The sequence below is a fragment of the Diceros bicornis genome, chromosome 4, assembly GCF_020826845.1.
Source record: "Diceros bicornis minor isolate mBicDic1 chromosome 4, mDicBic1.mat.cur, whole genome shotgun sequence".
NCBI lineage: Eukaryota > Metazoa > Chordata > Mammalia > Perissodactyla > Rhinocerotidae > Diceros > Diceros bicornis.
Window position 1 is genome coordinate 5317657 of NC_080743.1, and position 13012 is coordinate 5330668.

At 40.0% G+C, this 13012-nt stretch overlaps 1 protein-coding gene across 1 annotated transcript in view; it reads left to right on the top strand.

The window, feature by feature from the left end:
- The window catches only part of PDE4B (phosphodiesterase 4B), a 329084-nt gene that overhangs the window by 288133 nt on the left and 27939 nt on the right, over window positions 1-13012 (top strand). Inside the window, exon 6 of the mRNA XM_058538245.1 lies at window positions 2136-2248. Coding sequence (XP_058394228.1) covers window positions 2136-2248 — 113 coding nt within the window. The remainder of the gene's footprint in view (window positions 1-2135; window positions 2249-13012) is intronic.

Here is a 13012-nt window from a genome sequence, read left to right on the forward strand (position 1 = left end):
TTTAGCACTTCTGCTGCTGTACTCACTGTATTTTCTTTGTCAAGAGTAAGTGGAAATCGGATCCCTTTTTTCCCTCTTGGTGATGGAGAAATGTGGTATATCATCTTATAGTCATTTTGCATATCAGCCCATTCAAAGGGCTCTGAGCACGTGACTTACTCCCCACCACGCTGGCGAATGTCTGATCTTGGTTACCGAGAACCACAGGTCCCGAGGTGGAGGGCACCAAGGCAGGAAAGGTCGAGGACTTGGGAAGTGGTTGCACTTTCTCCTTTATGAGAGGCCAGTAATGAGGTTGGGAGGGTTCTGTTACTTCAGGGAAAGATTCCTTGCAAGAAGTGCTGTTCTGGAAGGAAACAGAGGAGGTAAGGGGGAGTTTGGGACCCACTAGAGAGTAGTGAGGAGATTCTTCGTGTTGCAGCAACGTCGCGACATTGAGGAGGCAGAAAGGAGGGAAGGTACGTGCAAGTCTGGCTTGAAATGAGTTTTACTAAAAACACTTCAATTCTTGTCTGCACATTTTTGAGGAGTGTGAAAGAAATGGAGGAAGTCACCTCCCGTGGTTTCGTGGCTTTTTAAGTATGACATACAGGATATTGAATTTTAACCCCTGTTCTTCCTGAAGTGTAGGCATATTGGGGGATAAACAAAACACCTATTCTTTGAAATGTGCATCTGTGGCCAAGGGACTCCAGTCACTCTCTTCTGTTTGTTCCCTTTTCTGCGTCAAGTGTGAGTGCCACACACGTAAAACTATTCAAATAATTGTAAGAAGCTATGTGGTCTCCCTAGGCCTTCTGTATGAACATATGAAAAATGTTTCCCAACTGTCACAGGAAGCTGTGTAGTCTTTTCTTTGTGATAGAATTCCACACAAGATTTTTAACTCTAATTAATTTTATTTAATTGATTTTATTTTATTTTATTAGTGCCTATTGTGAGCATGCATTCCAGAAAGCTTGGTAGAGTTAATGGATGTGGTTCCCCTCAAAATCAGTCATGTATGCAGGAGCATCTGATTGATTTTTATATCTGTCTGTAGCATCATTAATTCACCTAGCATTTATAAAATTAATTCAGTGTTTATTAACATAGGGTTTTTAAGTCATTAACCTTAAGTACCAGTTTAGACTTACAAACTTTTGGGTATGGAATGACGTGTTGTGAACACTTAAAAAGAACTTGATTATCCATCAAAAATGCGATTTTAAAAACAATATTTTTTTGAATGGACTGCTGAGAAATGTTTCCACAAAGTCTAGCTTCCTACAGCGACAGATCAGAGTCCCCGGCTTTCATCTAAATGAAAATCTGCAGCCTTCACATCTGGCTCCACCTGAAAGTCTGGTTCAGAATTTCCCTGTGACCCTGGCGGCTGCCGAGGAGAAGTTTTAGCTTTGTTTAGTATAACAAGAGCTGCGGACTCCCAGGCCCATAAACCTGTGCACCTAAAACTCCAGACAGTTTCTCCTAGACTGAAGTCTCATCCGGGAGACCTCCCTCTGCATCCACTTCCAGGAGAGATTCAGGGGAGGGAGGCAGAGCCAATGCTTCTCCCTCGAGCGGGTCAGTGTTTGCTGAATTCAGAGTTATTCCAAAATTTACACATTCCCGGGAATGAATGACCGCCTAGCCTTCCAAAGTAACTTTCAGTTCCCCACCCCAAATCTGCGACTGTGTGGTTCACTTAGAAGAAAAGCAAAAAGAGAAAATGCTTTCCTCATTTCTCCTCCGGACTGCAAACACTCAGAAATGACATCACGGCTCTGAAGGGCCCCAGGATGACTAAGGCAGAGGGAGCCTGAGAAAGCTCGCTGCTTCTGCCTTTGGGTTTAGGACACATGTATGCAGATGAGCTAGAAGGGACGGTTCCCGCCTTCTTCCTCGGAGGAAGTTTCTTGGTAGATCGCGGACACCTCACCCAGGAGGGGGGCGGGGGTGTGTAAAACCTAGCCCCAACCATGCCGGGCAGAGCACCCTGGTGGAGAGAGCTGGAAGGAAGGAGCCGGCGCGCAGAATGAAGGAGCTCGCGGCCACCTTCGGTAGCGCCGGGATCAGCGGCGGCGGCGGCCACTCGGCTATGGACAGCCTGCAGCCGCTCCAGCCTAACTACATGTCTGTGTGTTTGTTTACAGAAGACTCTTATCAAAAATTAGCAATGGAAACGCTGGAGGAGCTGGACTGGTGCTTAGACCAGCTAGAGACCATACAGACCTACCGCTCTGTCAGTGAGATGGCTTCGAACAAGGTAAGAGATGCCCGTTTTGTTCGTGCAAGTGGGAGCGTGCCGGGAGCTCCCCGGGCCCCGGCCTTCGGCAGAGGTGCACCCGGGACGACCCTGAGAATGGGTTTGTTGATCGGCCTCAGAAAATTCTGTTCCCAAGCAGCACATGCTATCGATGCTACAGCAAAAGTTCAGTTCCAGAAACCAAACTTCTTTTTCTTATGTGTAGTTCGGCATATGTTTAAGATGAAAGGTGTTTATAAAGTGTACAAATCACTATGCAAATGAAAATGCCTTTTAAAAAACAATTATCAGGAATGTAAAATCTGAATGAATCCGTAGGGTAACATGTATAACATGTTGCATTGCAATCAGGTGTTATATATATATTTGAATAAGAAAATAATGTGACCTTTCTGTATCAGTAGAGAGAATGGTTTGCCCTGAAGTTTTATAAATTCTGAAATTCTTCTCAGAAGGACATTCTAGAATTTTATAACATTTCTTTTGTGATGCTGCCATGACCTAAGATAAATATATATGTACATTTTGTCTCCAAAAAAAGTTATTTTTTTAAAGTTTGCTGGTTTTAAAAGTGGAATCTATTGAAATTAAGTTCCACCCATACTGCAAAGTGGTTTTATTTACAATACCCAGAGAAAACTTGGTGTTGAAGAGCTTTAATTATCTATCATTATATCATTTGTTTAATTAGCACCTGGATTTAGAGTGCTAATTTATGTAGCAAGAGTTGTTGCTTTTTGTTTGTTTGTATTTTTCCCTTGGAGAATGTTAATTTGATATGTATGTGTGTGTGTGTGTGTGTGTCTGTGTGTGTATATATATATATATTTTTATTAAAATAGAAAGCCTTAACACTGTATCCTCATAAGTACACATTTTCAGAATCCCCAATGATCCTAGCCTGAGGTATTGTCTTGTTGTGTCTTGGTTCTGGGACAGGGAACAGAGTTTGTTCCACACCTGCCTATATGCCCTTTCCAGCCTGAGGTTCATGAGTGGATGTGTGTCGCTCCTCCTTCTTTCCTGGGGTTAAACGTATCACCTTCCTATCAAGGCTTGCTGGCTCCTGCTCAAAGGATCTGAGCAGAGGAAGCACTGGGTCCCTAGGAGGTCCTGAAGGGTCTTTATTTATTTATTTATTGCTCTTATTTATTGGTTAACGAAAGGGCAAAAAAAAATAAGTCTCTTTCTGAAAGTTTAGTTCAGATTCGAGTTGGAAAAAAAAGAGAAGATTTGCGTTTTAACTGTTTACTGACTTTTCTCTGAAGTTCTCAATTGAAGACTACATGCTGGGTTTTTCCAGGCTGTTGTAAATCTCAATAACTTCCCCATGAGCAGGGCTTAACTGTGTAACTTCTCCAAACCACATTGGGCTCCATGTGGAAGGATTTCCACACATGCTTTAGCCTACTTTGGAGTGTTAACAGATACTCTGTTCTCTGCATTTTGTGATCATGGATACCCATATAAGATGTAGATCCAAGATTTAGGAGTAGTTTTTCAGTGGGTTTCACCGGAAAGGACAGGCTGGACTTTCTTCTGGAGTCACTAAGATAAGTAGGTGACTAACTCCAGGGAGAGAAAAAGAATATTCATTGAGAAATTGCAGATTGCCATTATTTTTCATTTTGAGTGTTGATGCATTGTGGAGTCTAACCAGTTTGTGTCTGGAGTACTGAAATTAGACATGGTCTGTCTTGCACATTTATTTTTAAAAATGTCATAGTGTAATAGTTTATAAAGCTCTGAGACCAGGGACTGTGTAGGTCCTGGTGAGAATCCCAATCACTCCAGGCTTCCGCTCCTCCTTTATGGTGTCGTGCGCAGGAAGCAATGAAAGTTGAATAGAGCTAACCTGAAAGAAAGCACTAACCCTTAATGCTGACACTATTAACTTCAGTAGAAGGCATGCAGCTTCACCTGTTTTCTAGATCTACAGTGCAAAGGTTGTAGGGGAAAGCAGTTACCCAGTGGGTGAATAATGCCCAGCTGACAGCTAACGTCAATTTCAGTTCTTAAAAAGATCTCTCTTTTTACTTAGCTACCTTTTTTCCCCAAAGTCTTGGTTGTCCAGCTAATTGTCAAAAGAAATTGATCTGTACCAGTTTTTTGGGAACTGAATTATCTGTGGTAAAAATAAAATTCCACATTCAGTTTTAAATGTTGTTGAAATTATTTGAGCGTTCCATCCAAGTTACTATCTAAAAATATAATTGTCATTATCATCATCATCATTACTATGTAGTATTATTTGGTCATCTTTTGCTTACCCTCACTGAACGAAGGAACCATGACAAATCTGAGTTGCAGACCTAGAAGTGAGTGTGAAGATGTTCTGTAGAGGGAGTGTGTGAAAAGCACACGCTTCGGAGTTAAAGATCGTGGTTCAAATCCTGTCTCTTTCATTTACTAGCTACTTGACCTTGGCCAACTTACTTAGCTGCTCTAAGACTCAATTTTCTCATCTGTAAAACAGGAATAAAAGTGGTTGCTGGGTTGCCTCGCTGGGTTGCTGTAAAGACTAAGTGGGATAATGCATCTAAAGCACTCAGCAAGGCACCTGATATGTAGTAAAAGTTCAATAAAAGATAACTTATTAATAGTGTCCACTCCACCTTTGCAAAAGATTATGTGCCTCTAGTTCTGATCAGTTCTGCGTTTTGTTTGCAACCTCTGAACTTACTTAAGAGTGGTGATGGAAGAGCCAGTGTTTTGCTTCGGGGGTGTTTGGAAATTGCACATGGGCCAGTCTCCATGCAAACAGAGGAGAGTTGACAGTGTCTAGTGGCGGAAAAGCAAGCGGTCTGTCATATTTACTTCATCTGGGTAGGGTTCTGTGTTTGCTTTTTGTTTTTTCTTAACCCATTTACATTTTGAAGAAAATTGAGTGACTCAAAGATTGTAACCGGCTTTATCAAGTGTGCTTCAGAGCCCAGAGGGTTAGATAATGAGCTGTTTCTGTGACTTATAAAAACATAGTCTTCTCCTTGGCCCAAATTTACCTGGTCCCTTTATGTTGACCACAGGCCAAAAGGAATTCCAGAATTATAGAGAAAGATGCAGCCGGGTGGGTTAATGTTATAGATTATTTTCCCCTAAGAATTGCAAGAAGATGGAATAAATTAAGCAGGAGTTGTACAAGGCTATGACATTGTTTTTCAAGATGAAAAGGATGTCTTGTGAACCTTGCCAGCAGCCCAAGTTCAGTTAGACACGTTAGATCTGTTTTCTGTAGCGACAGATTGCCTTCTTTGATTCGTTCATTAATTTTTGTTTCAACTTTTATCGCCTCCTGAATTAGAAGAATTGTCTTACACTTCAGCGAAATGCATCAGAGCATGAGTTCCTCAGTGGCAAAACAGTCAGATGTTTTGAAAACAGGATGCTTTGGCCCTGCATTATAAAAAGAGGAACGGAAAGAGAAACAGTATAGAGAGGAAGAAAGCAAATAGCCTCAGCAGGATCCCCAGCCCAACAACGGCATAAACACTGACCTATCTTCCTGACCTCCGCTGTGGCTCAGTTCCTGACCTCATGTCACCAAGCCAATCGACGTCATTGGAGGAGGATAGCAGGAATGGCACAGCTGCTGCGAGGGTGACTAGAATTTCCTGTCTCCTTCCTGACAGACGCAGTCAGAAAAGTACAGAGTTGCAACAATGGTCGCTGAGGAAGGCCCGACAGAACAATCCCAGTGAGGCGTAGCTGTGACTGACAGGGCAGGGGAAGCTTTTGCTGAGAAACAGAGTCTCTCACCTAAAATTTTCAAGTGAAAATTGTCAAAGGGGTCATTCGTACCCAGCATGTTAAGTGTTTTTCAAAATATGAACATGCTGTGGTATCCAGTAAGGAGGTGTGTTTAAGCAACACATTGTTGTCCTAACTTGCCCCTAGACTTCCTCCACTATTCTTTTCTGTGGTGACTAGCTTTGCCCTGGGGTTATTTTATGTGTAGTACGAAGGTTTGGACCCTCTCGGAGCAAATGGATGTTCTCTTGTCAAGAAGAGCAGTCCTGAATAAAATCAATGCTTTCTTTAGAATGACGCATCAGGGCCCAGCACTTCAGTAAATGTTTGCTATGGAAATCTATAAGATAGGAATGGGAGATAGACGGTTCTTTTTCTCTGAAGGCATCACAAAGTCAGCTACAGATACCATCACAGGGGAAGTGAGTCCTCCCGGCTACACAGGTTTATTTTTCCGGTTCTTCAGGTGTGGCCATACTGGAATACTGAACATAGAGGCAATGAATTGCCTGTGCTCTTAGGTGGGAGGGAATAAAGTCATGCAATTCTCCCAACCTGCAGCCAGCTGGGACCCAAGCTGCATGACTCTGGGATGTGACCATCGTAGGCTGATGGCCCTAAAATTGGGTGAGTCATTTTCTATCTAACTGAATAATCAAGAAGTATGGGAAATGTGGGATCCAGCAGAACTAAAAGGAAATAGATCTTATTAGTCAACAGATTCATCTTAGAACTCTGTCAGGAAGATGATAGGCAAGTGATCAATTATCAAAAGGGATTAATTCCTCTTTTGCCCACAATTAAATGATATGATTAGAGCAGTGGCACCGTTAGGGCAAGAAGGGTCCTTTTTCTGGACCCTGTGCCTTAAGAGAGGGCTCTCTTCAGGTCTTCCTCCAGCTGCACTCTGCTCCAGGAGGGGAGGGGTTGGCCAGGCCAAGGGAGCAGCGGTGCTCCCCCCTCCAGACCACACTGCATCCACTGGACCCCACACTCTCTGCCAGAATGGCTTTGAACCCACTTCCCGGGCCTGTATAGGCCTGTTTCCTAGATATGCTATGGGAGTGTGCACCCTTAGGCCCAAGGAGGGCCAGGATGCCGCAATTTGGCTTGGGAGAGTTGTATGAGAGGAGCTTGGACGTGCGGGCTGTGGCAGAGGGTGTACAAAGGCCTGCACTTGAGGTCTCTTTGGTGCTAGGACATGGGAAAAGGATAAGGCAGGGCATGGCCCAGGAGCCAGATCCCCCTGCACTGCCGTATCCAAAGAGTTCAAGAATTCTGACTTCAATCTGGCCTTCCAAGCTGCTACGAAGGGATGTCTGTCAAGGTAGGAGTATTGGAGATAGCTCAATTTATATCTTTATATATTTAGACCTATGGTATGTGGCCCCAAAATGTTAGTGGTGACCCCGGATTAGAGGGCAGAATAGAATGAAAATCATTCTGACAGCAGATGGGGGACTCACACACTGTTTGATCCAACGTTTCTCTCTTTACAGCTCAGATTTGTATAGAACTAGAGGCAGCAAAGTGAAGAGCCTGGGAATGAGCCGTGAGTTTGAGTCCTGGCTCTGCCTCCATTTAGGTGTGTTATCTTTAACTATTCAATCATTTTGAATCTTTGCCTTTTCCTATCTACAAAACAAACTGGTTGGAGAAGACTATCTCCATGGTCTCCTTCAGCTCTTACATTTATCAGAAGAACAATAATAGTAAACAGCCAAACTACTTTTACAGGTGTATACTCTGTGTGCAGACATTGTGCTAAGCTGCTTACCTACCTTCTGTCCTTAATACTCACAACAACCCTTTGAAATAGGTATTATTATTATCCCCATTCTACAGATGAGTAAAAGCGAGGCTTAGCCAGTTGAAATAAATTGCCTAAGGTAAAGAAGAGACCCAGGATTCACACCCAGGGCCATCTGACTCACCATCAATGATCCCAATGGGACAGATGAATATAGAAAAAAGTTTAGAGGTATTTAATAACTCTTTTAAGGGAATTTTGTGGTTTCTGGGAGGTATTATTATTCTACCTCTGGCCATCATTGGTTAGGTCTGGTTCAAAATCCTATTCTGCAATTACCATATTCTGGGCCTCTAGACCAGCCATTAATGACCTCAAGCTCAGGCTCCCTGGCTGAAAAGCAGTGTCTATTCCAATAGAAGAGGGGGGAAGAATCGCCACAGTTATAGAAAATGGCTGTAAAGCACTCATAAAAATGTAAATAACTATATTAAACTAATGCACTGCCTGTTGTGGATCAGGTTGCTAAATTCAATATCTATTTGTTTCCCCAAATCCTCTAACACAGCCTAAGATAACACAGTAAAGTTTTCTTTAAAGGATCTTAGCCTACCCCCACATTGCCTTTTCACCCACTCCCCAAAATAAAATGGAGAGACGCTATTCTTTTTTTGTTTTTAATTTTATTATCATTCGAATAATTGGGGCAATTTCATTGTACACTACGTCCTTCCAATGCATGCAACATGACCATAAAACAGAGGAGCAGTGCTCTAGTAGCAGTAATTAACATAGGGAGATTCCCTAGAAGGAACACGTAGACTGTCTTCCTTTGACTTTGTCTTCAAGCAAAGATGAACGAGAGGATTAAGCTATTTATTCTGTATCTAGCATTATTTCAGTTATTCTCTATGACAAAATAGAGTTGTATTATTGAGAATGTAATTCAGTATTCCAAGTTCTAGTCTTATCAAAACTTAACAGATCAAAGATTTTGACAGTTGTTTAGTGCTTTGTAATAAATTTGATTTGTAGTCTGTTTTGCTTGGTTAACATATTTTCTTTCTGCATTGGTACTCACAGAACCATATCCTTCACTGAATTCTAATCTATTTAGCCCAATCGTTCTGCTAACTAACTCACTTGAAAGTCCCCAAGTGAACAAATCTCTAAAAAACAGCAGGAATGAAGTGAGGGAACATAACCTTTGATGGTTCACCTCTGGCTAGCTGGTAAGAGAGCATTATATTCTCTGAATCTGATAAATAAGTCATTTTAAGCCTTTCTGTCCACATGAAAAAAAAAATCAGATAATTATGTGTAGAGTGTCCAATATAAACTTAGCACACTAGTTTTGAGAAACAGAATTACAATATATTAATGGAATAAATGTTTGTTGTACATTTCTTATACTTCTTTCTTGGCTTTTTTTTTTCTCTTAGAATATGTCCCGGTCTAAAAGCCTTCCCAAATCTGCGCCCTTGCTGTCTATGAAAGAAAAGCCAAGGGTGGGGTTTGCTCGTGTGCTCTTCTTTCAGAATGTTTTATTTCTAAGTAAAAGTATGCTCAGCAAGTGGAGATAGCTCAGCTATCGGGAAGCCTGGACTTACCAAACCAGAAGATGCCCGGGCAAACTTGTGCCACAGTCAGTAGATGTCACACTCTGGAAGGCACTATGCCAGCTGGTGATGTGCTTCTCTGCACATCCGTCCACTTTAGCATCCTTCAGGGACCTGCCAGCCCTCTCTGTCTTGCCCGTTTGTACGTGATGTTTCCCTCAACTGGTGCCAAACTGTTTAGTCTCTCGGATATTTTACTGTAACTTCCTTTGTTTGATTTACTTTAAAGTAGCCAAGTGTTTCCACAAAGAAAGGACAGTTAAGTTATGTAGAAATGAATAAGACAGTAAAACTCCTGTTTCTTTTGTTTCTGTTTTGGGAAGTGCCTGATAATCTTTTTCTCTTTGTGGAGTAGGGTTTAAAAGCTATAAATCATACAATTCTGCTCATCAGTCACGTGTTTCCTTCTGCTAATTACTTGCAATTTTAAAATGTACCACTTTTGAAACCTAAAGCCTTCAGAGATTGAAGTTTAGTGAAGTTATTGAAAATAAAATTCATCTTCATGGCTCAATTTCTTCTCTTTATTTTTTTTTTAGCTGTTAAAAATATGGAAATCTTAAAAGTGATCATTAAAAACTTTACATGGCCAAGTTCTCTTCGCTCTTTGCTAACAGTGTAGTGCAGGATGTTATAACCTTCAGCAATTATAAAAATGAAATTTGAATACAGATACCAGCAAATAAAAGTGATTACACCAATTTAAAAAATTAGATTTAGGACAAGAGGCCAAAGTTTTGGCATTTGATATCTGAAAAGATAAATTTTAAATTGTTATTTTGGAAAGAAAACAGTAAGAAGAGAAGTTGTCAAATAAAGCTATCTTTCCAACTCAACCATATAGGCTGTGTACTAAAGCGGATCAGACAGGGCAAAGTGGAGTGTTAACCTGGCAACTATCTATTGTCTTTGGTCAGTGTGGATGGTGAAAGTTGATAAATCAGGCCAAAAAAGGTCTAAATATATTCATTCTAGTTATAGCCTTACATGGTTGCATTAGACAAAATCCTAGAACTATAAGTCCAAAAGGGAGCCTTAGGTATTATCTATTTGAAGACTTCATTTCATAGATGAAGATTATAAAACCTGAGGATTAAATACATAATGTACTCCAAAGATCTCTGTAAAATGTAAAACGTAATCTAAATGAAAAGTAATTTTGTTATGACGTGATTTCTCCAGAGTCATAAGATTAGTTAGTGGAAGATTAAGGTACTAACATACAGGTCTGATTACAAATCTAGCTGTTCATCTTCGGCAAAAGGCTGGTTACATGTAAGAAACATGTGGGACATTCCCTCTTTAGTTTGCATTGATTTTTGACCTTCTCATTGTCCTTCTCATTACCTTTCATGAGTAAAAGCTATGCATATCTTAATCATTTCAAGTAAAGAGAACTAATTTAGTATTCCTGAAAATTTTGCGGTCAAAACCTAGCAGGAAATAGTTGGAGTGAGTTGCTTTAAATGCCTCTGACATTGGTTGTTTTTCTTCCCTTTTTGCCATTTTAATTTCTGAATTAATATATATCATATGTACTATATATATAACATCAGAAAAAAAACCCTCATTTTACAAAGGCAACCAGGATTAACATTTTCAACCTCACATAATTGAAATGATACCCTATGGATAATTTATTTCCAACTTTTCCATCAATATCCTATTTCTTCATGTGATTAATTCCCATTACAAACCTTATTTAATGACTGCATGATATTCAATTGTGCAAATGTGCTATTAATAGCCTACTCAATTTGCACTTAATGTTTTCAAGTTTTTCGTCATTATAACTTTGTCCTATTTCTGATTCTTTTCTTAGGTTAGATTCCCACAAATGGAATTAATGGATTAAAGGGCATGAACATTTTTATAGCTCTTGATGCTTGTTTGCTTTCCCACTAATCCCAGTGCCAAAGTTTAAGTAGCAAAAACCTTGTAATTAGTATAACTGCTCTCAATTTCTTTCTATTTCTTCCTTTCCTCTCTCTGAAACTGGAGGTGATGAATTGGACGGTTTTACCAACTGGTGAAAAAATAGTCAACGCTTGGATTCTCTCTGCTACTAAACAGAGCTGTTAGCTTAGGAAGTTGAAATGAAGATGGTGGTCTCATCTGATCTTCTCTCCCTAGACCGTTCCTGCCCAGTGGCCCATATTATGCAAAGCTCCCACAACTCGAATATGGTTTCTAGATTCTTGAGTTATATTACCAACATCTTGGTGGAGTTTGGGTTCAACAGCATTGGCAGCTACATAGTTAGAAACAATATCAATGTAATTAATGTCTTGTAAACATTTACATCAAATAAACCTCATTCATAGCAGAGACTCATTTTTATGTGTTTAGGTAGCTTAAGACGAGTTTTAGTATTTGTAGACGTCTGAAAAAGCAAATATTACAAATATTTTGTCGTAAAATACTGACGAATTCTGAACTGTTAATCTAGTTACTTAAAATGAGGAGATGAAGGGAAAAATAAAGGGAAAATGACTTGAGGAGAACTGATCATCTCAGTTGTAATGTTTATTAAGGGAAATTATTCCATGCCTAAAATATACTTAATAGTCTTACTTTAGCTCTTTCGGTATTTACCTATTTCTAATCATTACTTATATTATTTAGTAGGACACAGAGAAAATTTCTTAGCATATAATGTAGGAAATGAAAAGAAAATTCCTAATTCTTTGGTGGATAAGTAAGCTTAGTGTTTGGCTCTTGGAATAAGATATAGAAGACTTGAATTAAAAAGCTAAAATACATGAAAGGCGAGTCCACTGGAAATCATTTAATAATCAGGATAATCATTTGAATATAAGAAAAGAGCTGACAAGGTTGAAAAAGACTAAAATTTTAGTAGCAGCTGTTGATTGAAACAGTGGACTTCCACCTTCCTCTCTACCCTTGATGTCAGATCTATTGAAAACATGGCTGACGACCAGAAGTAAGAGTTTTATGATAACTTGAGAGTGAAGAAATACTTCACTATTGCTATTGAAATGGACTCCGACTTCTGCTCTAGACATCCCACTCAGAGCCCAGAAGGATCAATTTAGCTGACCAGGTGCTACCCAGCTACCAAGCTGAAAGGGCACAGTGCCCTCCCTGCCTCTGCCCCGTCCCTGTGATTGCTGCTGCTGGCTCCATTCTGTCATTGAGCCAGAATGATTTGAATATATCTGCATCTATTGATGCAATGGGTATGCTTTTCTTGGCCAGGCCCAGTACATTATTTGTGTTCTTGACAGGGTGAGCTGTCGCTGATTTTTTCCCTGCTGTGTTTTAACACACTCAGGATCTAGTTGCACAAAATTTATTTGCATTTTTCTTACCCATTGCATGGAAGCTTCCCTGATTATATCTCATCAAGATTTACCAGTATTATTTTTAAAACATTTTAAGATCAGTATAACAATTTCAGGGAATTCATTTATTTTGATTGCAATAATTAAAAATACTCTTTTATGAATATTCTTCTGTATGTTTAAGGTATTAAGATAAGGTCACTGTCTAACGCTGTGTTATGTGTCTGGCATAGTAAAATTTTCAAACTGACAAAGGTCATGTATTGCTTTTCAAGAAAATCCCTGTAGAGCCCTTAGTAAATCCTAAAATAGGAGAACCTTGCTAAAAATAAACAAACAAAAA